This window comes from Nannospalax galili, unplaced genomic scaffold (assembly GCF_000622305.1).
Source record: "Nannospalax galili isolate Female #2095 unplaced genomic scaffold, S.galili_v1.0 scaffold54, whole genome shotgun sequence".
Taxonomy (NCBI): Eukaryota; Metazoa; Chordata; class Mammalia; order Rodentia; family Spalacidae; genus Nannospalax; species Nannospalax galili.
Window position 1 is genome coordinate 11,256,727 of NW_008341028.1, and position 23,360 is coordinate 11,280,086.

General features: G+C 45.1%; 1 protein-coding gene across 2 annotated transcripts in view; it reads right to left on the reverse strand.

The window, feature by feature from the left end:
• Positions 1–834: 834 nt before the first annotated feature.
• Larp6 (La ribonucleoprotein domain family member 6) overlaps positions 835–23,360 on the reverse strand; it is a 22,720-nt gene continuing 194 nt past the window's right edge. Inside the window, exons 2-4 of one of the 2 annotated variants that reach the window (XM_008836397.3) lie at positions 23,076–23,360; positions 6,962–7,169; positions 835–2,372 (exon numbers count right to left, since the gene is read on the reverse strand). In XM_008836397.3, coding sequence (XP_008834619.1) covers positions 1,305–2,372; positions 6,962–7,169; positions 23,076–23,275 — 1,476 coding nt within the window. In that variant the 5' untranslated portion in view covers positions 23,276–23,360 and the 3' untranslated portion in view covers positions 835–1,304. Of the gene's footprint in view, positions 2,373–6,961; positions 7,173–23,075 lie in introns of both variants that reach the window. The other variant, XM_008836396.3, reaches the window with a different exon arrangement.

Sequence of the window (23,360 nt, forward strand, 5' to 3'; positions counted from 1 at the left end):
TGGACATTAAGCCAAGTGAGGAAGAATAGGAGCCAACACTCAGAGAGGGTTGGCTGCATTCACTACACTACCATCTCAGCAAAGCACAACCCCAGGAGGGCACTAGGAGGCTCAAGGAGGTTACTAGAACAGGTCACAGAACAGGAAGTGAGAGATAGGAAGTTAGGCTGACCTGACCCGGGACTCTACAGCCTTGGTCCACACCAGGGCTTCTCACTCAAGCACACATCAGAATCACCCATGGAACTTTCCAAAATCTAGATTCTGGGGCTGGAGAAATGGCACAGAGGTTAAGATTGCTTACTGCTCTTCTGGAGTATCCGAGTTCAGTTCCCAGCAACCACATTGGGTAGCTCACAACTACCTATACCTCCAGCTCTAGAGGACCCAACACCCTATTCTGGCCTCTATGGGCACCCCCCCACACACACGGCATGCACTCACACAGACATATACACATAAATAAAAATAAAATAAACCTAAAAAAAAAAATCCACCAAGATTCCCTCCTCCCAGAGTTTCTGACTCAGTTGGCCTGGGATAGAACTTCACTTCTAACAAGTTCCCAGGTGTTGTCAATGCTGCTGTTCTGGGATTCATTGAGAGAATCAATAGACATCAAGACACCAAGCAGCCTGCTCCGTAATACTCATTGTGATGACAGACCTCCCACGCTTCTAGGAGCCTCAAGGAGAGCCTTGGGGTTACCCTGGGGTACACTGTGGAGTACCCGGAGGAAATATGTTCTTGCTGGGCTCCTTTGGGTCTTATAACACACTACCCATAGCCTTGTCAAAAAGGCACCATCTGTGACCTTAGAGCCAAGACTCCCAGTGGGTGTTTTATTATTTATTCACTTGACAGAGAACAGACATTTGGTTCTATAAGACACCATGCTATTGACCAAACCATTTGCCATTCAACAAACTTCCTTTGGGGTCTTAGGAAGAACCCTTGCATGGCCTGCCAAGAACAGCTCAGTCACTGCAAGGAAAAAGCCAGTCCTGATAAGATCACTGCGAAATCTTCCCAGGGAATCTGTCACACAGACCTTCAGAGCCATTACCCACATTCCAGGCATCATCAAAACAATGGCCATGCTGGGAGGAATAGATGCTCTGAGCTAGAAGATGGTCTTAAAACCATGCCATACCAGGCAACTTGTATACCTTAGAAATACATAAATTAAGTGGTCTACATGTATACAAAAGGGGACTGAATTCCACCCTGTCATGCCAGGCATTTGTGAGGATCTTGAAAGCAAAGATGGTTTTCAATGGAACAGGTATTAAAAATAGAAGGTATTATACACAGGCCCTGTTTCTCTCCTGTCCACCATGGAATCCCTTGGTATTGTCAGGACCTCTCGGCAGCCTCAGCACCCCTACAGGTAACCCATCTGCTGTCTGCATCTTCCGAGACAGCAGAGGACTTGCCCCTGGGCTCTTCTCCTGTGTTCCCATTTCTGCTTGGCGGCGCCTGCGAACCCAGGGGCTGCCTGAGGGGGTGACGCTGCTGTCCGAGGAATAATCTGTGCACTTGCGGAAGACCTCTGGACTGGTGCTAGAGCTCAGTCTACCTTCTTCGGCCAGTGGGGATTTTCTACAGATGCCTTTGCGTTGGGCCAAGGGGCTGCTCCAAGGACTTGAGCATGGGGAGGCATTTGGGCTCAGAAAGAGATTCTGGTGGCCAGAAGGGCTGAGCTTGTTGGTGACCACATGTCGGCGGCCAGCCATAGGGGAGGTGGGATTGCTCTCAGGCTCAGAGGAGCTGTTGGCGGAAGACTCGTCGCCCACGTACTGAAGTTCCTCCACTCTCCTGTTCAGGGACCTGTTCAGGTGGATGCTCGACCCCGGCTCCTCCTCGCGGTTCTTCTCTTTTAAAGGTTTCTTTTTTGGTGGCTTCATCCCAATCAGAATAGCTTTCATGCTCTCTCTGCCCTGAGATTCAGTGATCATGAATTCGTGGGCCTTGATGGCTGCGTCCACCTCTTCAAACTCCACTATGGCACACTCTTGGGTCCCCACCTGGCTGTACCTGCTGCTGATCCTCCGGATGTCAGGGGGCAGCTCTCTTCCAGGTTTCAGGATCCGCACAGATGAGATGATCCCAAAAGTCCCGAAGAGCTTGAGCAGATGCTCCATCACCTTCTCCTGCACCCTTCCATTCTTTTGCGGGGTGGCCAGCGCCCATAGCTTGGGGGACAGGTGTAGGTCATAGACCAGGAGCATCTTGCTGGGGAGATTCTCATTAGGGAACAATGGGACTGGGGTGGTCCTCCTAACTTTCCGGTGGTCCTCATTCAACTCAAGGGTGACGGAATACTTCAAGGCGTGGGCTGTTGTTCTCCAGTCCCGTGTAAGGTGTTTCACCTGAAGAACATAAAGCAAGTCTGAGACAGTATCCAGTCTCCTTGTCCACACTACAGTTAGTATCTAGAATCATACCTGGCATATGTGCGCACTCGAATATCTAGTGGATGAAAGAGACAATAAAAACTCTCTCTTTTCTTTGGTGTGTGTGGGGGTCAGTAGTGGGGATTGAGCCTAGGATGATATGCCTGCAAAGCAAGCGCTCTACCACTGAGCAACGACCCCAGCCCTTACTTTCTACAACTTCAGAAGAGGGTAACACAGTTTAGAACTACAACCACTGGTTGATACTAGAAATTGTCCAAATTTACAGGCTAAATTCCACAGTCTCTAAAATAAGGAGGTTGTGCACGCAAACCCCAAATGCACCCCTACCTAGTAGTAAGCACCTGGAAAATTACTCAGCCTTTCATTGTCCCACCTCCTCATCGATACATGGAAACATCAATAACGTCTACTTCACAGCACTGTCATGAAGACTATATAAGGGCTGAGGAGGTGGCTGAGTTCGTAAAATGCCTGTCATGCAAGCATGAAGACTTGGGTTCAATCCCTAGAGCCCATGTGAAAGAGCTGGGCGTGATGCTGTGTGCTTTTAATCCCAACTGTGGGGAGGCACAGAAAAATGGATCCCTGGGGCTCACTGGTCAGCCAGACTAGGTTACTTGGTGAGTTCTAGGTCAGTGAGAGACTCTGTCTCAAAACTCAAGTGTCGGTGAGGGAGCTAGGGAGAGATGGCTTGGTGGTTAAGAGTGCTTATTGCTCTTACAGAGGACCTGGGTTCGGTTCCCAGCACCCACATCAGGGGGCTCACAACCAAACCAGTTCCAAGGGATCCCATGCCCTCTTGCTTCCATAGGCATATAAATTCAGAGGCACACATAGAAATTAAAGGGACAAGAAGGTGGTTGTCCTGTGGAATAACACCGAAGATTGACCCCTGGCCTCCATCTGTCCATGTTTCCAAGTGTGCGCACACACAACGTAAATGAATAACAAAAAATACATAGATATATTTACATATAAATTTAGAATACTGCCTCACTCAGCAAATACTAAAAAATAACGTGCTAGCAACCACTTACCTACAGCGCCAACCCACATTATTTTTTGAGACAAGGTTTCACTATACACTGTAGGCTGGTCTCAAACTCATGATCCTCTGTCTAGGCCCTCTGAATGCTGAGATTTGTAGATGGTCACCACAGTATGTGCTACCACTCTGAAAGGACTTAGAGATTGCAGCATTCAAATGCTTATCCAGAGCTGTATTTCCCATTTGATACACAGAAGCTTCCAAAAGGTCTTCACTGTTCCTCCACAACCTCCCCAGAGAGAAACATGGACTATACAACCTGGAATCAGATCAGACCTGAGCCTCTTGAAAAATTGAAACAAGCTCCCCTTCGAGGTCGTCCCAAAATGGAAACTGTGTATCAATGTTGCAGTATATAAAGCTATATTTATTTTATAAAAGGACAATTTTGCGGCGGCCCCCTTCTGGTGAAGGACATGCCACGGAGATGAGTCATCCCAAAGAACTGGTGGGTGTGGGTGGAGTGGGTAACCTGAGCCTAGATGTCAAAATCACCCAGAGTCCTCTGAGGCCAGTCCAATAAGGCTGGTCTGCAAAGAAACTGGGAAGTCCCAGTACCCCTGAGCTGCAAACAGAAACTGCATAGAAAGCAAGGGAAGGCTCCCTATGTGGGTGGGGCAGGGACAACTGACAGAGTCATGAGTATTGACCTGCTCCAGGAGTATGTGTGCTATCCCCTCTAGCCTGTGGTTTCTCAGGCTTAGCATGCAGAAATCCTAAGTCACCTACATAGTCCTTGGGACACCGTGCCACAGGCAAAGGCTGAGAAGCAGAAATTTGATTAGGAATCCAGAAAGGGTTAAGATAACTGAAGGTCACTTAAAGGTTGTAGGACAACCAGGACATGGCTCTCTGGAGGCGAGACATGACAGAGCCATCAGCAAAAATCAGCTGGAAAGGGAGCATGTAGACCAGGAGAAGAAGGTGAGAAGAAAAATTCCTCCTGAGCCTGATGGACCTGGGAGCAGAGAAGCAAGGATTGAGGTTAGTGAACTTGACCGCATCCTCCCAGGCAAGCTGTGGAGGACTGGAGAGCATGCGGAGGCTGGATCCAGGTCCCCCTAGGAAGTCTTGGTTGCCCACTGAGCATCTCAGGGTTGTGTCTGTGATCCTTTACAAGGAGTCTCCAGGTATATCAGAAAAGGAACCAGGGAGTCTGATCCTTGTTAATTACTAGTAGAACTTTAAAATAGAGTGTCAGAAACTCTGTGTGGTAGTTAATCGCCATCATCAACTTGACAGGCTTTAGAATCACTATGCCTCTGGGTGTGTCTATGAGGATATCTCCAGAAAGGTTTAACAACAGCAGGGAGATTCACCCTCAGCATGGGCAGCACGGGACTGAATAAAAAGGAGAAAGTGAGCTGAGCACCAGCATACGTGGCTCTCTGTTTCCTGACTGCCGATGCAATGTGCCCAGCTCACACTCCTGCCACCACACCTGCCCCACCAGAACGGATGGTACTGGAAACTGTGAGCCAAAATAAACTCTTCCCTCTTTAAGTTGCTTTGGTCAGGTAGTTTGTCATAGTTATGAGAAAAGAAACTAATATACTTTACAATCTCCCTATATTGGTAACCTTCATCTGATGTTTACTGTGATTAGCAGGAAAACGTTCTGAAGAAATGAGGTCTCTGTGAGATATGAGAGAATCTGTGCACCATGTATCTGGGTTTTAGGCGTCAATCTGTAAGAAAACCATTCTGATTCTTGAAGCTCTCAGAGACCAAAAAGGAACTGCATAGAGGATCCCAGTGGCTGCTTTATTTTCGGATTTCAACCCCTGGAAGCATTTTTCATGCGAAGGCTTTGCCCTCTGCTCTACTGACATGAAATATCCCCTTCCCTTCTAGACCTTGCAGACTCCTATTCATCCTCCAAGGCCCTATTTCAAGCCCCTTCCCACTGCTGGGGAGATTTCTCAGTTTCCAGGCAGAGTGAATTCCTCTGATTAACTAGGTCCCCCTACCCCAATACCTGCTTTGTCTTCTGTCAGTGGTTACGCTGTGGTCTTGGATGGATCTGTTCTTTTATTGGACTGGGAGCTTTTCAAGGGCAGAAGGAACGCCATATTCATTTTTTTCCCCCTGTACCTAACACAGCACTCATCAAATCCAAAGGATAATATATTTGATGAATGAATAAAAGCCAGAGAGTACAAGAAGAGGGCGCAGTATACCAGGGAGCCAGGCAGGGTTGAGCTCCAAGGAGCACAGCTCTCCTCCAGGGTTTTCTGACAAAGTGCACAGGCACCTTGGCAAGGACCCACTTGTTACACATCCCATTATGCAACAGGCAGCGTAGTGGTTTTCCATTCTAGTAAATACACTTCTCTCATGGGAGACACAGAGTTCTTATTCCAACTGGTTAGTCAGCCCTCTGAGAGCAGGGAGTTCAGGGCTGCATCTGTCAACAGCAAGAACAGGCAGTCTCCTTCTTGGCCATCAGCATCCTTAGACATCTCACTGCTCTGGTGCATACAGACCTTGTTGGCATCATATGAAGCAGAGCATGCTGGAGTCAGGGAGGATTCTCTCGCAGTGCTCTGAGGGCTCTCTCCTTCCCGTATTGACTCAGTTTAGCAATGTACCAAACTGTACTCCTAGACTTTACTCCATGTACTCCTAGATTGAACAGGTGTTTCCCAAGGCCATCACACCCTCCTGTCCTGGGATAGGACCCTTTCAGGCAGGCATCCATGTGTGCCTGGTAAGAGGGCCTGAACTTTACTAAGAACCAGCCACAGCATGTCATAATAACCATATGAAATTTGTCCTGGGACTCAGAACCCTTGTCACAGCAAGTCAAAGGTCAACCTTGGGTGTGGCTCCTCTTCAGGCTCCATCTACCTTACTATTTATTTATTTTCAAGACAGGGTCTCTCATTGGCCTGAAGGTTGCCTGGTAGGCTAAGTTGGCTGCCCACCAGGTACCAGGAATCTGCCTGTCTCCATCTCCCCAGCTCTAGAATTCTATGCATGTACCTAGCTTGGTTTTTCACATGGGTTCTGGGGAATCAAACTCAAGTATTCATCCTTGCATAGCAAACTCTTTATTGATTTAACTATCTCCCTAGTTCCTCTAAATTCCTTCTCCTGAGAGTTTTCTCTTTTCCTGACCTCAGAGTTAATTATTTATAATTTATTTTTATTTTATGTATATAAGTGTTTTACCTGCAAGTATACCCATGTGTGCAATACCCACAGAGGCCAGAAGAGGGTATAAGACCCCCTGCAATTGGAGTTACAGATGGTTGTTAGCCACCATGTGGGTGCTGGGAACTGAGCCTGGGTTCTCTGCAAGAGCAGCCAGGGCTTTTAACTGTTGATCCATCTCTCCAGACCCAGGCCTCTGATTTTATTGACAAATTGCTAGGTATGAGGGCTCAAAGGGATCAAAACAAAACAACATCACAACACCAAAAAAGGTTTACTATCACAACCAGCAATACCCCAGAGGTGCCCTGAGTCGTGTCTGAGAAGCCAGCCTCACCTTCTTGAAGGAGGTGAGCAGTTTGACACTCACATAGCCCAGTTTGTTCCTCCTCACGTGCTTGAGCAGGAAGGCATCCTTCTCCAAGTTCTCATCCGAAAAGTAGAATTCAATCTGATCTACCAGCTTCCTGATCAGCTCCTCGTCTGGGGGTGTCCACTCGGGCTCCAGCTCCTCACGCTCATTCTCACCCCCACTCGTTGTGGCACTGCTGAGGCCAGAGGAAGACCATGGGTTAGTTGTGGGTTGAAATGTCATCCCCTAACTCCTATGGTGAAGTTCCAACATCCAGAAACTCAAATGTTATTGGTTAAGATGAGATCACAGTGAGGAAGGCTGGGCCCCTGATCTCATACCACCTAGGTCTTTACAAAAGCTAGGAATTCACAGGGTGATCACTGTGGCAGATGAAAGTAGAGATTGAGTAATGCAGCAGAAGCCAGAGGACATTATAGACCCAGGGAAGGATAGAGGAGAAGCCTGATAGACTTTCCCCCAGGACAGTCAGGGGAAGCAGGACCTTGTGCACATCTTCATTTAAGGCTTCAGGCCCTCACATCTATGAGACAATACATCTTTCTAGCTATATGCCATCCAGCGTGTGGTTCTTTATCACAGCAACTCTAGGAAAATTTACTGCTCACACTTGAATTTGCTTCCTCAAAGGTGATTGACTGACCCCCTGAACACAAAAGGTTGGGTTTCATCCTCAACTACCTGAGAAATCAAGCTTTGGTTTTTAACAAGTATAGAGGATCATTAAAGTAACTCCAGAGGGCTGATGAGATGGCTCAGCAGGTAAAGGTGCTTGTTGCCAAGACTGATGTTTGATCCCTGGATCCCATGGAAGGAGAGAACCAATGTCTGTGATTCGTCTTCTGACCACCTCCTTCTCTCCACCAAACACAAACACATTAAATAAACATAAAAAATTTTTAAATAATAACACCAGGCTGGGGAAATGACTCATCTGGTAAAGTGCTTGTTGTACAGCATGAGGACCTGAATTCAGATCCCCAACACCCAGTAAAAAGCCAGATGTGGTGGTGCCCATCTGTACTCCCAATGTTGGGGAAGCAGAGACAGGAAAAGCCCTGGAGCTTGCTGGGCCGGCAAGTTTAGTCAAATTGGTGAGTTCGATGAGAAATCCTGCCTTAAGAAATAAGACAGAGAGCAACTGAGAAAGATACCCAACATCAATCTCTGGCCTCCACACACATGCAAACACACCTGCACAAAAATTATTTTAAAAAATAATAGCCAGGTGTGGTAGTACACACATTTAATCCCAGCACTCAGGAGGCAGAGGCAGGAGGATCTCTGAGAGATCAAGTTCAGCCTGATCTCTATAGCGAGTTCCAGGCCAGTTGGGGCTACAGGGAGACCCTGTCTATAAATAAATAAACAAATAAATAAATGAGTTTTAAAAAATCGACTGATGTGTCACTCTGCCGCTAGCAGAAACATACTTCCTTATTCAAACCTCCCATCTTCCCACCTCCAGACCCCTGTTTTTAGAAGACAGTATAGCGGAGTAACTTGGTTTTTTAATGAGATACTCCATACTTGTTAAAGACAAAAACTTTCTTAGGTGGTTGGGGACAAACTCTCAGTTCATGGTCAAGGATCGATGATGCTTGGAAGGACATGTATATTTAGAAATGGAAGGGAAAAGAGGGAACACAAAGGGACGATAAGAGGGAGGAAGACTCAAAAAAGAGCAAGTCACGTGTGCCCTGGGGGAGAATATGGAGGAGGCGGACCACAGTGTTAAATCCCGTAGCAGGGTGCAAGAGGACCAGGTGGAGCAGAGGAACCCAGAAGTGGCAAACACACTTGAATGTGTATCTTTGGAGCACAGACCAAGCCGGGGAGGGGTGCTGCACAGGGCGGGGCTCACCCAAATGGATGGGCCCCATCTTACCACTCCAGTGTGAGATGCGGCCATCTTCAGGGGGAAAGCAGACAGGGCCAGGCTTGGACCCTGTGGGACTCCTGACAGACCCTGAGAGACAGGCCACTGCCCTCTCCCCACCTTGCCTTGTTCTTGAGTTCACCTTTGGTCCGGCACAAGCTGCTCTAGTTTGGGAATAGAATTTACTAGTCCATTTGCCTCTGATAGATGAGCCATTTTAGTAAGTTAAATCATTTTCCAGTATACCAGAGTCCAGCCAAAACTCTACCCTGGCCACCATCACACATCCATCCTACCCCTGCTAACTGACAGCCTGATCAGCTGACTCAGAATCCTCTAGGCATTTGGAGTTGTTTCTACTGCTGTAGTGTCTTCTGTGGATATCCCATTATAAAAAGAAGATTAGGGTCATTTATGTCCCAAAGCCCCTTCTTCCAACTGTAACATTTTTATTTACTGTTGGTTTTTCATTGGCCTTCTATGAGTTTCTTTGGATTTGGAGATAGGATCAAATGCAGCTCAGGCTGCCCTAAAATTCACCCAGTAGATGAGAATGACCTTGAATTCTCAATTTTCTTGCCTCCACCTCCCCAGGGCTGGGACTACAAGTGTGCACCACTACACCTGATTTATGCATGCTGGGGATCAAACCTGGGGTTTCGTCATGCACACCAGGCAAGCATTCTACCAACTAAGCTACATCCCAGCCCTCTTTCCTTTCCTTTTCTTTTCTTTTTCTTTTCTTTTTTCTTGGGGGACCCAGTATCCCTATAGCCCCAGCTGGCCCAGAACTCACTATGCAGAGCAGGCTGGGCTCAATCTCATAGAGATCTGCCTGCATCTGTGCTGGGACTACTGCGCATCACCACACTTGGCTCCTATTTCCTTTTATTTTTTTTAAGAGGATCCCCTGGAACTGGAGTTAGGGATTGTTGTTACCACCACATGGATGCTGGCATTCAAACCAGGGTCCTCTGCAAGAGCAGTCAGTGCTCTTAACCACTGAGCCATCTCACCAGCCCAAGTTGTCTGTTGACTCCCCACCAGGGAATCAAACCCCAGGCTCCCACATGACAGGCAGGGATACTCGCCACTATACCTATTTGCTTTTAAAGAACACCTTTAAGATGGTTTCTTATTTCATTGATATTAATATATTTCAATTACTGTTCACTACATAAATGCTTGTAATACTGTCCCACTTCCCTTCTAATCTCTCCTTCCTCTTCCAGCCTTCCAAATTCTATTGGATGAGCTTCCATTTCCTTTCGCCACAGTTCATTATTTCACTGTTATGTCACTAATACTCTAAGTATTGTCTAGAGATAGATATGGAAATTGAAATTCAATCCATTTCATTATGGCTATGCAAACATACTCCAGCCAGGAAAAGTTATTTGGTAAGATAACTTTTTTTTCAGTGCTGGGTGGGGATCAAATCCAGGGTCTTGTGCATGCTAGACAAACACACTACCACAGAACTCTCTCTGTCCCTCCCTCCCTCCTTCCCCTCTCTCTTTGAATAGAGCAAATATAGATTTATTAAGAGAAAGTGAGGAAAATTCCTGAGAGTGGGAGGTGCTCCAAGGAGGAGGAACACCATAGCATTGCCCAGCAATGGGCAACAGTGCAGTTTTACGGGTCTTATGGTAGAAACTGGGTGGAGACTGAGGTCATCTTTACTGAGATTGGTCTTTTTTTTTTTTTTTTTCTAAGTGAATCATGGGAAAGTCAATGAGGAGTCTACAGGCCTTAGGCCTATTCCTTGGCCCAGCTGGAGAGTAACTGTGCAGTAATCATCCCATCAGGGAAGGGACCACCCGCCCCCCGCTCCCCATGATCTTGATGCTCTCTCTTCTAATAAAGCTCATTCAGAAGAGTAATTTTGTGTCAGCTCCTTTCCCAAACCTGCCACTCTGACCTGCATCTGATTTCTAAAGGTATTCAAAGAAAATGGGGTGGGTGGGGGTGATGTGTTTTGGGTAGAACTCAGAAAAATAGGTAAGTTTAGCAGTGAGGGTCTGTAAGCAACTACATCAGGCAGGTGTTCACTAAGGGGACAGTTTCTCTCATCACCTTAACATGTCTTCAGGTGTATTAGCTATTCTGATACCATCTCTTTGAGATAGGTTTTTTGTTTTTGTTTAGCCACAGTCATATGTAGCTCAGGTTAGCCTTGAAGGCACTATGTAGCTGCATTAGTGAATTTTCTGTTGTGATAAAACACTGTGACCAGGGGAACTTATAAAAGGAGTTTATTTGAGGTTATGGTTCCAGAGGAGTTAGAGTCCATCATGGCTGGAAGGCATGGTGGCAAGAGGTGGCCAGAGAAGAAAGAGGAGCATCACATCTTCAAGCAGGCACAGGAAGCAGAAAGAAATTGGAAATCCCTCAAGGCTTAAGAACTCTCAAAGCCCACCCCCAGGGACATGCTTCCTCCATTATGGCCACACTTCCTAACGCCTCTAAAAACAGTGCCACCAACTGGGGACAAAAAGTTCAAATACTTGGAGCCTATGTGGGACATTCTCTTTCAAACCACCACATTGTAGCTCAGGCTGGACTTGGGCTCCTCTGATCTGATGCCCCCACCTCCCATGTGCTAGGATTAAAGGCAGGCATGCACTACCACATGCAGTTGAAATTGTAAGTCTCTTCTGAGAGTATTCTAACAGTAGACTGACCATCTGAATTGACCTTCTATGCTTGCTTTTTATCTCCTGTATTATTTGCCTTTGATTTACATCCTGGGAACTGTCACTTGCATTATATTGTGAACTTTCCTACCGTATTTTAAATTTGCAGTCATTCATTTAATATATGAGTGACTTTTAATCCTCAGACTGTATACACACACACACGCACACACACCACATACACTTTTTTGCATGTGCATGCATGTGTGATGTATATGTGTATGTATTGAGACAGGGTCTCTCACTTGAACCCAGATCACTGACTCAGCTAGATCTCCCGCTTGCTCTGAAGATCCCCTGTGATCCTTTCTATTGCAGTGATGAAAACACTGACCAAAACAAGCTTGGGGAGGAAAGGATTTATTTGGCTTATAGCCCACAGTCCATCATCAAGGGTAGTCAAGGCAGGAACTTAGGGTAGGAACCTGGAGCACAGATCATGGAGGTATGCTATGTACTGGCTTGCTCCTTAGCCTTCTTTCTTATACAACACAGGACCACCTACCCAGGGGTGGCACCACCCACAATGGGACCCTCCCACATCACTCAACAATCAAGGAAATGCCCCTCAGATGTGGCCACAAGCCAGTCCAATGGAGGAAATTCTTCAATTGAGGTTCCCTCCACCCAGGACAGTCAAGTTGACAACAGAATTCATCCAGCACAGCCTCCCAACACTAGTATTACAGGTTGTCACCATGCCTACCCAGGATCTATGTGGGTTCTGGGAATGTGAATTCTGGTCCTCCTGCTTACACAGCAAGTGCATTACCACCGAGCTAACTCATCAGCCCCAGTCTGCTTTCTTTTAAGAGCATCCTGTTCTTATTTAGTGGATGCAGTAGCTTCAAGTGTCTCTCAGGGTACTGATGGAGTATATGTTTTAAACTCTTTTGTTCCTAACACCACCTCCTCTGCATCCTGTGGAGCCAGTTCTTCCATTTAACTTTCATGCTATTGATTTGCTTCAAGTGACTAATAAATGATTCCTTTTTTGTTTAAAATTTCAATAAGCTTATTTTAGAATAGTTTCAGATTTATAGAAAAAAATTAAAATAGTACAGCGAGTTCCATATGCTCCACACCAGGCTTCTATTGTTAACCAGTAATGAGATGGTAACTCTATATTCCCATTGACTAATGTTGATACTTTGTTCAGATTTCTCTAGTTTTCCCCTAAGGATCCCACCCAGGATGCCATGTCACGTTTAACTGTCATCTCTCCTGAGGCTCCTCTTGACTTTCACTTTCTCTGGCTCTCCTTCCTTTTTGCTTACCTTTAGCTGCTGAGACATATGAGTCAGGTATTTTGTGGAAATGTCTTGCAATTGGGATTTCTCTGATGTCTCTGTCATGACTATTTTAGGGCATGGGATCTGGGGAGGAGGAACACAGAGCTCATCCTCCACACATCAGCGCAGGACACAGTTATCAACATGATTTGTCACTCTGGATGCTAACCATGACCACCTGTGTGAGGCAATGCTGAGCAGTTTTCTCCATTTGCCTCTTCTCCCGCTTCTTCCATACCGCATTCTTTGGAAGAAATAACTATCCCTAGCCCACACCTAAGGAGTGGAGTTAAGCTCCACAGCTATTCAGTTGGAAGAAGGAAGGCCTGATGCTCTCTCTTGGGTTGGGTGGGCTCCCTCTGCAGTTCTGTGCCTCTGTTGGTTTGTTCCTAGGTAGCGCTACATACTTCATGGGTGGCAGACTTCAGTGTAGACTGAACAGGCAGAGTCATTCAGCTGAGCCTCTACCAAAGGGAGGCTTCATCCTGCAGCTACCAGCTCTCCCTTGGCTTCCCTAGATCTCCATTGTGCATTCGGTTTTATTCACCATGTTGCTTGCTTCTCCTCATTGGCAGACAGAGACTGCAAAACAGTTTTAAAGGGAAAGGTTAAGTTGCCTTTCAGATACTGCATCTCTTTTTATTCTTGTATCCTTCTTGTGTTTGCCAACCAGAGCCTTTCTAGGGTTCCATCTTCCCACCTCCTACCACCTCCTGTTTTATATTTTGGGCTACAGCCTCCTCCACACCACACCATATTACTTGTTTTGAAGAACTGCTGTAATATTTCACTGTTCAGCTTTAACGATACAAGGATGGATAACAACAAGTTTCCCAATGCCCACTAAACAAAATCTACAGTGTTTAGCTACATATTCAGATTCACTTAGGATCTATCTGCCTCCAGCTTGCAAACTTAGTTCCATTTATTCCCTTGAAGATCCTTTGTCCCAAGCAAATAGAAAGACATTTCTTTTTGTCACAAGCCTTCTGACTCCGCCTTCGTGCATGGTGTTCCTGTCCCCTTGAACAGCTTGCCACCCCCAAGTCCCCTAGCCACACATCTCAAATGTCACTCTCCAGGAAGGAAATCATTTCTCCTTCATGAACGTGTGTCTGTATATGTACCACAGCTCTACATAATCACATTTTATTTTTTTAAATAGTTTATTTTTATTTTATGTGTATGAGTGTTTTGCCTGCATGTATCTAAGTGCACCTGTGCATGCAATGCCCATGGAAGTCAGTAGAGGGCATTAAATCTCTTGGAACTGGAGTTATGGGCAGTTGTTGACCACCATATGGGTGCTGGGAACTGAACCCACGTCCTCTGCAAGAGCAACCAGTGCTCTTAACCCCTGAGCCATCTCTCCAATCCACATTCAGATCTTATTAACACTCTGAATCTTAAGTTGAAGGCAGGATTTGCATTCCTTTTGCTTTTTCTAATACTATTCCAGAGGCTTGTACATAGTTGGGATTTTAAAATTATTTGTAATATAAAGCAAATGGATTTTTGTTATGGTGAGTCATACCTACCAAGGTCCTTTAAGAAAAGAAGTATAGTTACCGATAAATACTATACTGGTATGCTTAAATGGTGCTTCAAGGAGACTTGAGAGTTGGGGATGTGGCACAGTTGGTAGGATGCTTTCCTAGCACCTACAAAGCCCTGGGTTTGATTCTCCAACATGGCATAAGCCAAATGTAGTAATGCATGCCTGTAACCCCAGCACTTGGGAGATGAGGGCAGGAGGACCAGGAGTTCAAGGTCATCCTCAACTACCTTCTGAGTTTCAAGCCAGCCTGGCTCCACAAGACTCTGTCTCAAAAAGATTCCAAAAAGAAGACTCGAAAAAGCCATATTTTTTTCTCAAATAAAAATTGTAAACTGATAAAGTCTTGTTATAGCTATAAATTTGTTAAAGGGTAGGAATAGGAGTGGGTGTATTTCAAACAGATGATTGGCCTCCACGGACCAGCACTGTAATATTTATCACTTTTGTAACTGGTTTGGAGAAACAAAAATGATTTACAAAATAAAATCTTCAAAGCTCATAAAGTCGCAAGCTAATCTGGATATGTTGACCACGTAACTAACCAAATATACTCTCCAAAAGGAAAACACCTAAATGAATATGGAGCTTTGAGACCCTCCCTAGGACTCTCAACCTAGGAAAAATATCTTGCATTCATAGTGCATCCTTGGAAATGGTCTGTTATGGTGTTTGGGCCACGAAGACAAGAACAATAGTGAACAGCCACAAGGAAGGTACTGAACACAAAAGAGAAAGTCTTGTATAAAAAACACTAAGTAAGGTTCAGACCTCTCTGTGTGAATGAAGTTCCTTTTGATTCATTTCTGCAATAAAAGAATGAATCAGAATTAGTTCACAAAGGGCAACCAAAGAGCACACGAAGTTATCAGAAAAAAGTGATGGAGAGATATCAGAGGAGGTGGAAGGGAGGGAGTGGGCATGGATTTTGTCAGAACACCTTATATGAAATTCTCAATAAATTATTTATTTGAAAAAAAGGGAGGCAACCAAAGTGATAATGAAATAGAAAAACACAAGAGCAGATTTAAAAACTAAATGTCCTGGGCTACTGGTGTAGCTCAGTGGTAGAGCACTTGTCTACATGTACAAGGCACTAAGTTTGATTTCCATCACTGCAAAAAACAGAAACAAAAGATAATGCTTCTTGGGGTTGGAGAGATGGCTTATCAGTTAAGAGCACTTGCTGCTCTTCCAGAGGACTGTAAATTGGAAATCAGTTCTCAGCACTCAGGTTAGGGTGGGGTGGGGTTTGGGAGTCTTTGGGAGGGTACCATAGTCTCCTGTAACTCCTGTTCCTGGAGATCTTCCCTTGTCTGGCCTCCAGAGCACATGCACACATGTACACACACATACATATAAACAAAAATAGAATAAATTTTTGGGTCTTGGGGGGAGGGATCTTTTTGAGACAGGGTCTCCTGTAGCCTCAGATGGTCTGGACTCACTATGTGTACCAAGATGGCCTCAATCTTACAGAGATCTGCCTACCTCTGCCTCTCAAGTGAGTGCTGGGATCAAAAGTGTGCACCACCACACCCAGTATTTAGAATAAATGCTTTTTAAAAAGATATTGGTGGGCTGGAGAGATGGCTCAGCGTTAAGAGCACTAGCTGCTCTTGCAGAGGACATGAGTTCAATTCCCAGCACCCACATGGTGACTAACAATAGTCCATAACTTCAGTTCTGGGGACCCAACGCCCTCTTCTGGCCTCTGGGGGCATTACACATACTGGTACACTTACATACATGCAGGTAAAACACTCATACGCATGAAATAAAAATGAGTTGTTATAATAATAATGGATAATGATAATAATAATAAAATATGATTCTTCATTACAATATGCTGAAAGCATTTGGATATGTTCTGCAGTTTGTAGAAGTCATTAAAGGAACAATCATGCTTTGGATGTCACGGGCAAAGGGCATGCTATGCCTGGTGCCAACTAGTTCTTAGACATTATTATGAACCCCATTTTTCAGTATTAAAAAAAAAGAAGTAAACAGCAAAGCCCTGCAATGTTAAAACTGAATTATCAATATAAATTTATTTTTAAAAAGAAGCCCTGTCCATAGAAAGACCCTAAAAATAATAATGCCCTAGTAGAAATTAGCACTGTATTTTAGGGCTTGGTTTCTAAATGCTTTCTCACTAGTATTTTTAAAAAAACAACAACATGGATTCCTGTGGAAATGGCTAAATTCCATGACTGGGGTAGGAAAAGTAAAATTAAGCCTAGAATATCTAGTTCCCGAAAGTGAGGGTGTGCTCAAAACCAAATGGACATGTTCCCGAAGGGTGCACTGAGGCAACTTGAAGGGCCTTCCACTACATGAGACACTCTAAGCATCGAGAATAATGATCACAACTAATTATCTTAAAAGACAATAAGTAAAAATTCAGGAATAGAAAAGAGGAAAAGTTCAAGCATGAGGAAGGCTCCTCATTTAAAGTATTCAGCATAACTACTAACTTCTCTGTTTGAAAAAATAGTAACTGTGGGGAAATAAGCATTTCTTCATGCCTCATCAGGAGGAACCCTTAGCACAGATAATGAGGCAAAGCTCTTTATTTAAAGATTTTATTTATTTATTTATTTATTTATTTATTTATTTATTTATTCATTGTATGGGTGTTTTACCCCCATGTATGTGAGCACATCCATGCATGCAATGCCCACAGAGGTCAGAAGAGAGTGCTGGATCTCTTAGAACTAGGGTTACAGACAGTTGTTAGTCATTATATGGGTGCTGGGACCCAAAGCCAGGTCCTCTGCAAGAGCACCAGTGTTCTTAACTGTTGAACCATCTCTCCAACTTCCAGAGTTCTTTTTTTTTTTTAAGGAAAATTCTAGCCAATAATGTACAACAATGAGAAAATTCAAAAGTCATCAATTTGTAGGTAAGTTGCTTAGGTGAGGACCATTATCAGATGTTTGTATCCTTGGGAGAAAAGTCAACAGTAAAGGAATAGTCACAGGACAGGTACTGTAGAAGACAGGATAGTTCCTAGAAACACTCACAAAGACTAGATTATAAAGAAACAGAAAACCTAAACCAAATCCCTAATGAGTAGGGAGACTGAATTGGTAATCAAAAAAAAAAAAAAAATCCCATCAAAGAAAAGCCTGGGATCTGATGGCTTCGCTGCTGAAATCTGTCAACATTTAAAGACTGAACACCAACCCTTCTCAAACTCTTTTCAAAAACCTGAATAGGAAGAACTACTTCCAACTCATTTTACAAGTATTACCCTGATATTAAAGCAGGACAAATACACTATAAGAAAAAAAAAAGAGTTGCTGCTGAATAAATGGACACTGCTTTTAAAAATAAGAAAAGAAAAACAAGAAAAAGAAGTTGTAGACCAATATCCCTGAAAAGCATAGATGCAAAAATCCTCAGCAAAATACTAGTAAATGCAATTCAACAGCATATGAAAAGGTTTATTAGTCACACATTATGGAGTGAACCTATAATCCCAGCTACTTGGGAGGCTAAGGCAAGAAGGTAAATTATTTAGCCGAGGAGTTCAGGATCAGCCTGAGCAACATACTGAGACTTCCCATCTCTTAAAACCAAACTAACAATCAAAGATGAGAGTATTAGGTCTGGAGAGATGGTTTGGCAGTTAATAGAGCATGCTGCTCTCACGGAGGACCTGAGTTTGGTTCCCAGCACCCAGGCCAGGTGGCTCACAACTGCCTGTAACTCCGGTTCCATGACAGCTTCTTCTGGCCTTTTTGTAGAAACCCACATGCGTGTGCACAAATATATACACGAATGCACATACAACTAACTACACATAACATAAAAATAAAATAATTTTAAAAGATTAATTTTTCACATGTATGTTTTTGCTTATATATCTGTATATGCACTGTGTGTATGCCTGGTGCCTGAGGAGGCCAGAAGATGTCAGATCCCCTGGAACTGGAGTTATAGATGGTTGTGAGTTGCCATGTGGAAGCTAAGAACCAAACCAGGCCTTCTGTAAGAGCAACCAGTGCTGAGCTAGGGCCCTTAAAATAATTTTTCATTTTTTTAAAAAAGGATCATTTACCATAATGAAGTAGGGCTTATTCTTGGGTTTCAAGGATGATGAACACATGAAAATCAATAAATATGACATATCACACTACAGAATGTAGGTCAGGAGAGCCACACAGACCTATATGATAGAGAAATCCCTTTAACAAGTGGTGAAATTTTACATCAGTAATGAGGAGAAGTCTCCCGAGGTGATGCAACATAAAGTTCAAGGCACAGCCTATGAAGTATTCTTACCAGAATGGTTTAAGCCAAATTCAGTTACCTCAGCCCCTAACTTCTGCTTCTATGGGATGCAAAGGAGCATGTAAAATGAAACAACGAAAACCAACCCAAAATGTGAGGCATTCAATAAAATGTCTAGTCTTACGTGCTTAAAATAGTAAAGCATCAGAAAGAAAGAGATAAGACTGTTCCAGATCAAGACTTCTTAAACTTTTCTCATTTGTGGCTCATTTTTGCCCAAGAATTTTGTTGTTGTTGTTATTTGAGACAGGATCTCCCTGGAGCCCCAGCTGACCTGAAACTTGCTATGTAGACCAGGCTGGCCTCACTCTCACAGATAACGGCCTGCCTCTGACTCTTGAGTGCCAGGATTAAAGTCGTGTATCACCATGCCCAGCTTGTATTGCCCAAGAATTTTTATATAACCCTAGATATTCACGTATATAAATAATATTTATTAATGAAAAATCATAAATAAATTTATTTTAAAATAATTCCTTGGTATACATATAATTTTATCATTCATTAAAGACAAAAGCATACTAGCACACTACAGAAATGAATGTGGTTGGTTGTTTTTGTATAAAAAGTGAAATCACAGGGCACGGTGGTGCACACCTTTGATCCCTGAGAGTTCAAGGCCAGCCTGGTCTACATAAGTGAGTTCCAGGCCAGCTGGGGCTACAGGGAAACCCTGTCTCAAAAAGACCAAAAAAAAAAAAAAAAAAAAAACCAAACTGGAATCTTGGCTGTATATTTTATACTGCAGGACACAACATCTTCAACATTTTTCAGAGCTAATTGATATTTTGACTTTATCATTGCCAATTTTGAAAATACTGCTTTGCTTAAATAAATCATATGAAATGGCAGAAAGATGTTTAGGGTCATTTCAGAATATGCTGGAAATTCTGTACCAATCTCAAAACTCATTTAACAATTTTTTAAAAAGGAAACACGTCCACAACTCAGACAGTAATTTTTAAATTCCATCAAAACACTAACTTTATACATACTGAGGAATGAAAATAAGAAAATATTAAAACTTTTTTCCCCACAATTGAATCATTGTTTCTATAAGAGCAGACAACTTTGTATGTACATAACATACATACATTTCATAACATACCATAGTCTCAGATATGAGCTGAGGTGTTCCAGGTAATGTCACTGACATTGGATAGTGTGAGGGCATGCACAATGCTGAAAGTGCCTACTGTGTGTTCAGAATCAAGGCTGCAACAAACTCATGTGATACAACACGGGCAAGTGCTACCAGAGAAGCCACAGATTGATTAGGCATTTAACTTTAAGTTATTATTTGGTTATTGTGCATTCGAAAGCCTTTCATTTTTACTTTTGCAAAAATTTTTCACAACATCCCCACATTCAGTTACAGGACCAGCTATGGAGTTGTGACCCACAGTTTACAAAGTCATGCTCTCGATTAGAAGAGTCTAAAGAGACACAATAGGCAAAGACCTCAACCTGAATTTACTGGCTGCTGGTTTGAGGATAAGAAGAAACAGTTGTAGAACACAATGGGGCATTATGGGAAACTTGAATGTGGAACTTGTCTGTTAAGATGATCTTGGAGGTTATATTAGAGAAGTTATTGTTTATTTTCTGAGTTGGCAATAATAATGTTAATGACCTCATGGAGAATGCCAATTTTAAGAGTTACAAAATGAGGCATTTAGGGTGTAAGTCTGTGTATGATATGCTTTCAAATGGTTGGGGAGAGACCACACACATTACATTCATCAGAGTATCACATTAATTGTAGTTGTTCATATATTCCTTCTTCCCCAGGTACTGGACTAGGTTAGGGATACGGAGAGGACCAAAAGCATCAGCCTGCAAGGGTGTCAGTGCCTCATGGAGAAGAGACATATGGCTTTCCACATGAAGTGAATGCATTCATTCCACAGACATTTACAGGGTGCCTGCTACACGCTGTTGTGCTGGATGCTGAAGATACAGTGAGGACCAGACAGCACAGAGCTCATGTAAAGCAAAGGAAGTCCAGCTATGGAGTTACAACAGTGGTTAAGTGCTAGGCCTCAAAGGAAGAGTACTATAACACAGAGGGACCAACCAAGCTGCTCAGGGAGGGGCTTGGGGGCAGTGGGGATGAGGCAGGAAATGGCAAGGCTGACTAGAAATCCAATAGAGGATGGAGAGGTGGGAGGGTAGAGGCATGTACACAGAAAGCAAACCCTACCCCATGCCCAGGGACCTGGAAAGGGACGTGAATCAGACAGAAGGCAGCCATAGGCTGAGGAGATGATGTAGGTGGTTGTTAGATCTTAAGCAGATTTGGGAACTGGGGCTTTCTTCTCTGGGCACTGGTAGCTGAGAACAGTCACACAGGGCAAGAGTTGCTGCCTTGCCAGACTGGTCCCAAACAGGGGACAGACAGCGCTTACCCTGCATTTCCTTATGCTCTGAGTGTCTGCCTGTCAGATTCTGTTAGCTCCAGTACTCTGAGGAGCCTGGGGATTTTCAAGGGTCAACTCTATGCCAGTAAGCAGCATCAAGTGCTTCAGGCTGAGCACTCCGTGGACCACAAGCCACTGAGCCACTGGAGCAGAAAGTGATGAACAGTGGTGCTGGAGGAACATGTGAGGGACCAGGCAAGAGGCCAAGCCATACAGAGAATTAGTTTCTCCTAGACCTCCACAGAGGTCTTTCCAGGTCCAAGAGATAAGTAAGACCTGGTTATTTAGTCACTGAGAAGGGGACAGCTTTTTGCCACAGTCACAGGCAAATAAAGGTGTAAAGACAAAGGATTTGGAGTTATTTTGCATGATCTCTGAAGTTATTTGACTAAGCGGCCATGTTTACAAGTTCCTTTGTGGGGGCACAGGGTCTCCCTGTACCCCCAGGCTGGCCTCAATCTCAGAGATCCACCTGCCTCCTGAGTACTGGGACTAAAGGCATGTGCCACCATGCCCAGCCTAAGGTTCATCATTTAAAAAATATTTTATTTATTATTTTTATTTACATGTATGCGTGTATTGCCTGCATGTAGGTAAGCGTACCTGTGTTGTGCAATGCCGACAGAGGTCAGAAAAGGCTGTCGGATCCCCTGGAACTGGAGTTACAGACAGTTGTTAGCTGCCATGTGGGTGCTGGGATTCAAACCTAGGTCTTCTGCAAAAATAGCCAGTGTTTTTAACCATTGAGCCATCTCTCCAGCCCCAGGTTCATCATTTTTATACTGGGCATATAGTTTTTTGTATACAGAGGCCATTACACCTTCTGTGTCATATCCTGTGTCTATCTTTCCTGCCCTGAGCTGTGGGGCTGGCCTTTTCTCTTGCAATAGCTGTCTCTACTGATCTGCCCTACATTTGTGGCTTCCCAAATCCAGATTCTTTAAACCGGGAGAGCATCAGTTAACTGGTGGTGCCCCCGCAACCCTAGGCTAGAGTTTAACATTCTCCCAGAGACAGAGATGTATACTTATCAGAAAGGGTGCTTTTTGCAGAGCCTTAACAGCTGAAAACCTGCCACAGAGTCTCTTACCAAAAGCCTCTTGGTATGTCTTAGAATTTGCAAGCGCATTGCCCTCCTCTCCTTTCTGTGGATACTACACACTGATCTCTTGTCAACAGCAGAAAAAAAACCTCACAGCTGCGAAGGGCCTAAGGTGTCTAGTGAAGACAAAGCTCAGAGCCCAGGGGCAAGGTCAGACAGGTGCTGTACCAGTTCCAAGTCACCGTCAATCAAGGAACCACCCCCAGACGGAGAGAAGGTGCTGCTGACACAGAAGGCAGGCAGAGAAACAGTGTAGACACAGGAATTCCCCAGACTGGGGGAGGTAAGGCAGCAGGCCCTCGGCCGTTGAAGGCACGAGAGCTCAGAAGAGCTCTCCCCACCAGGAAACCACCCCATCCTGGACGCCCCCATCAGCAAGTCAGCGGTGCCTGGCCTAAGCCCACCCAGAGATTGATGAGCGGACAGGATGAGGATGGCAATGAAGGCTCCCGGAGACCACCGCATCGGAAGGAGGCCCAGGTGAACACCAGGCTGGGACAAGCGTTGAGTGCCGTGTGCCCACGAAGAGGGGACATCTCCTTCGGAAGTGGAGATGGAAAGGATGGCCCACGCAGGTCTGCCTCCCGGATCCCAGAACACCCCCATGTCCAGGTCCCTCACATCTCCGCCCCCAGCCTTGGGAGCCTTGTCAATCAAGAATCTGCGGACTGGGGCACAGACCGCCTCCAAAAGCCACTAAGTGGGACCGTCCGGAGGTCGCATCCCCCGTGGCGGGGCTGACTCAAACCCCTTGCCCCGCGAGTCGTCGCGCGCCGCCACTTTCCCACACTCGCTTGGGGCCGGGTCCCCGCCAGGCCCGCGCCACCGCGCCTACCCGTGCCCGCGGCTCGGCTCCTCCTCGCTGGCGCTGCCCCAGCCCGGGCTGAGGTACCGGGTCGGGTCCCCGGCTCCCCGCGCCTCGGTGCCCTCGTCGTCCTCCTCCAGCTCCTCCACGTCCTCGGCCTCCTGGATGGCGACGCGGATCTGGACGGTGCTCTCGGGCCCGGGCCGAGCCTCGTCGCCCAACTGAGCCATGGTTCGCGGGGACTGCGGCGCCCGCCGGGGTCCGGGTGCCGCGGGGCCGGGTCAGCCGGGCGGCGGCGACTGCGCCGATGGCGCG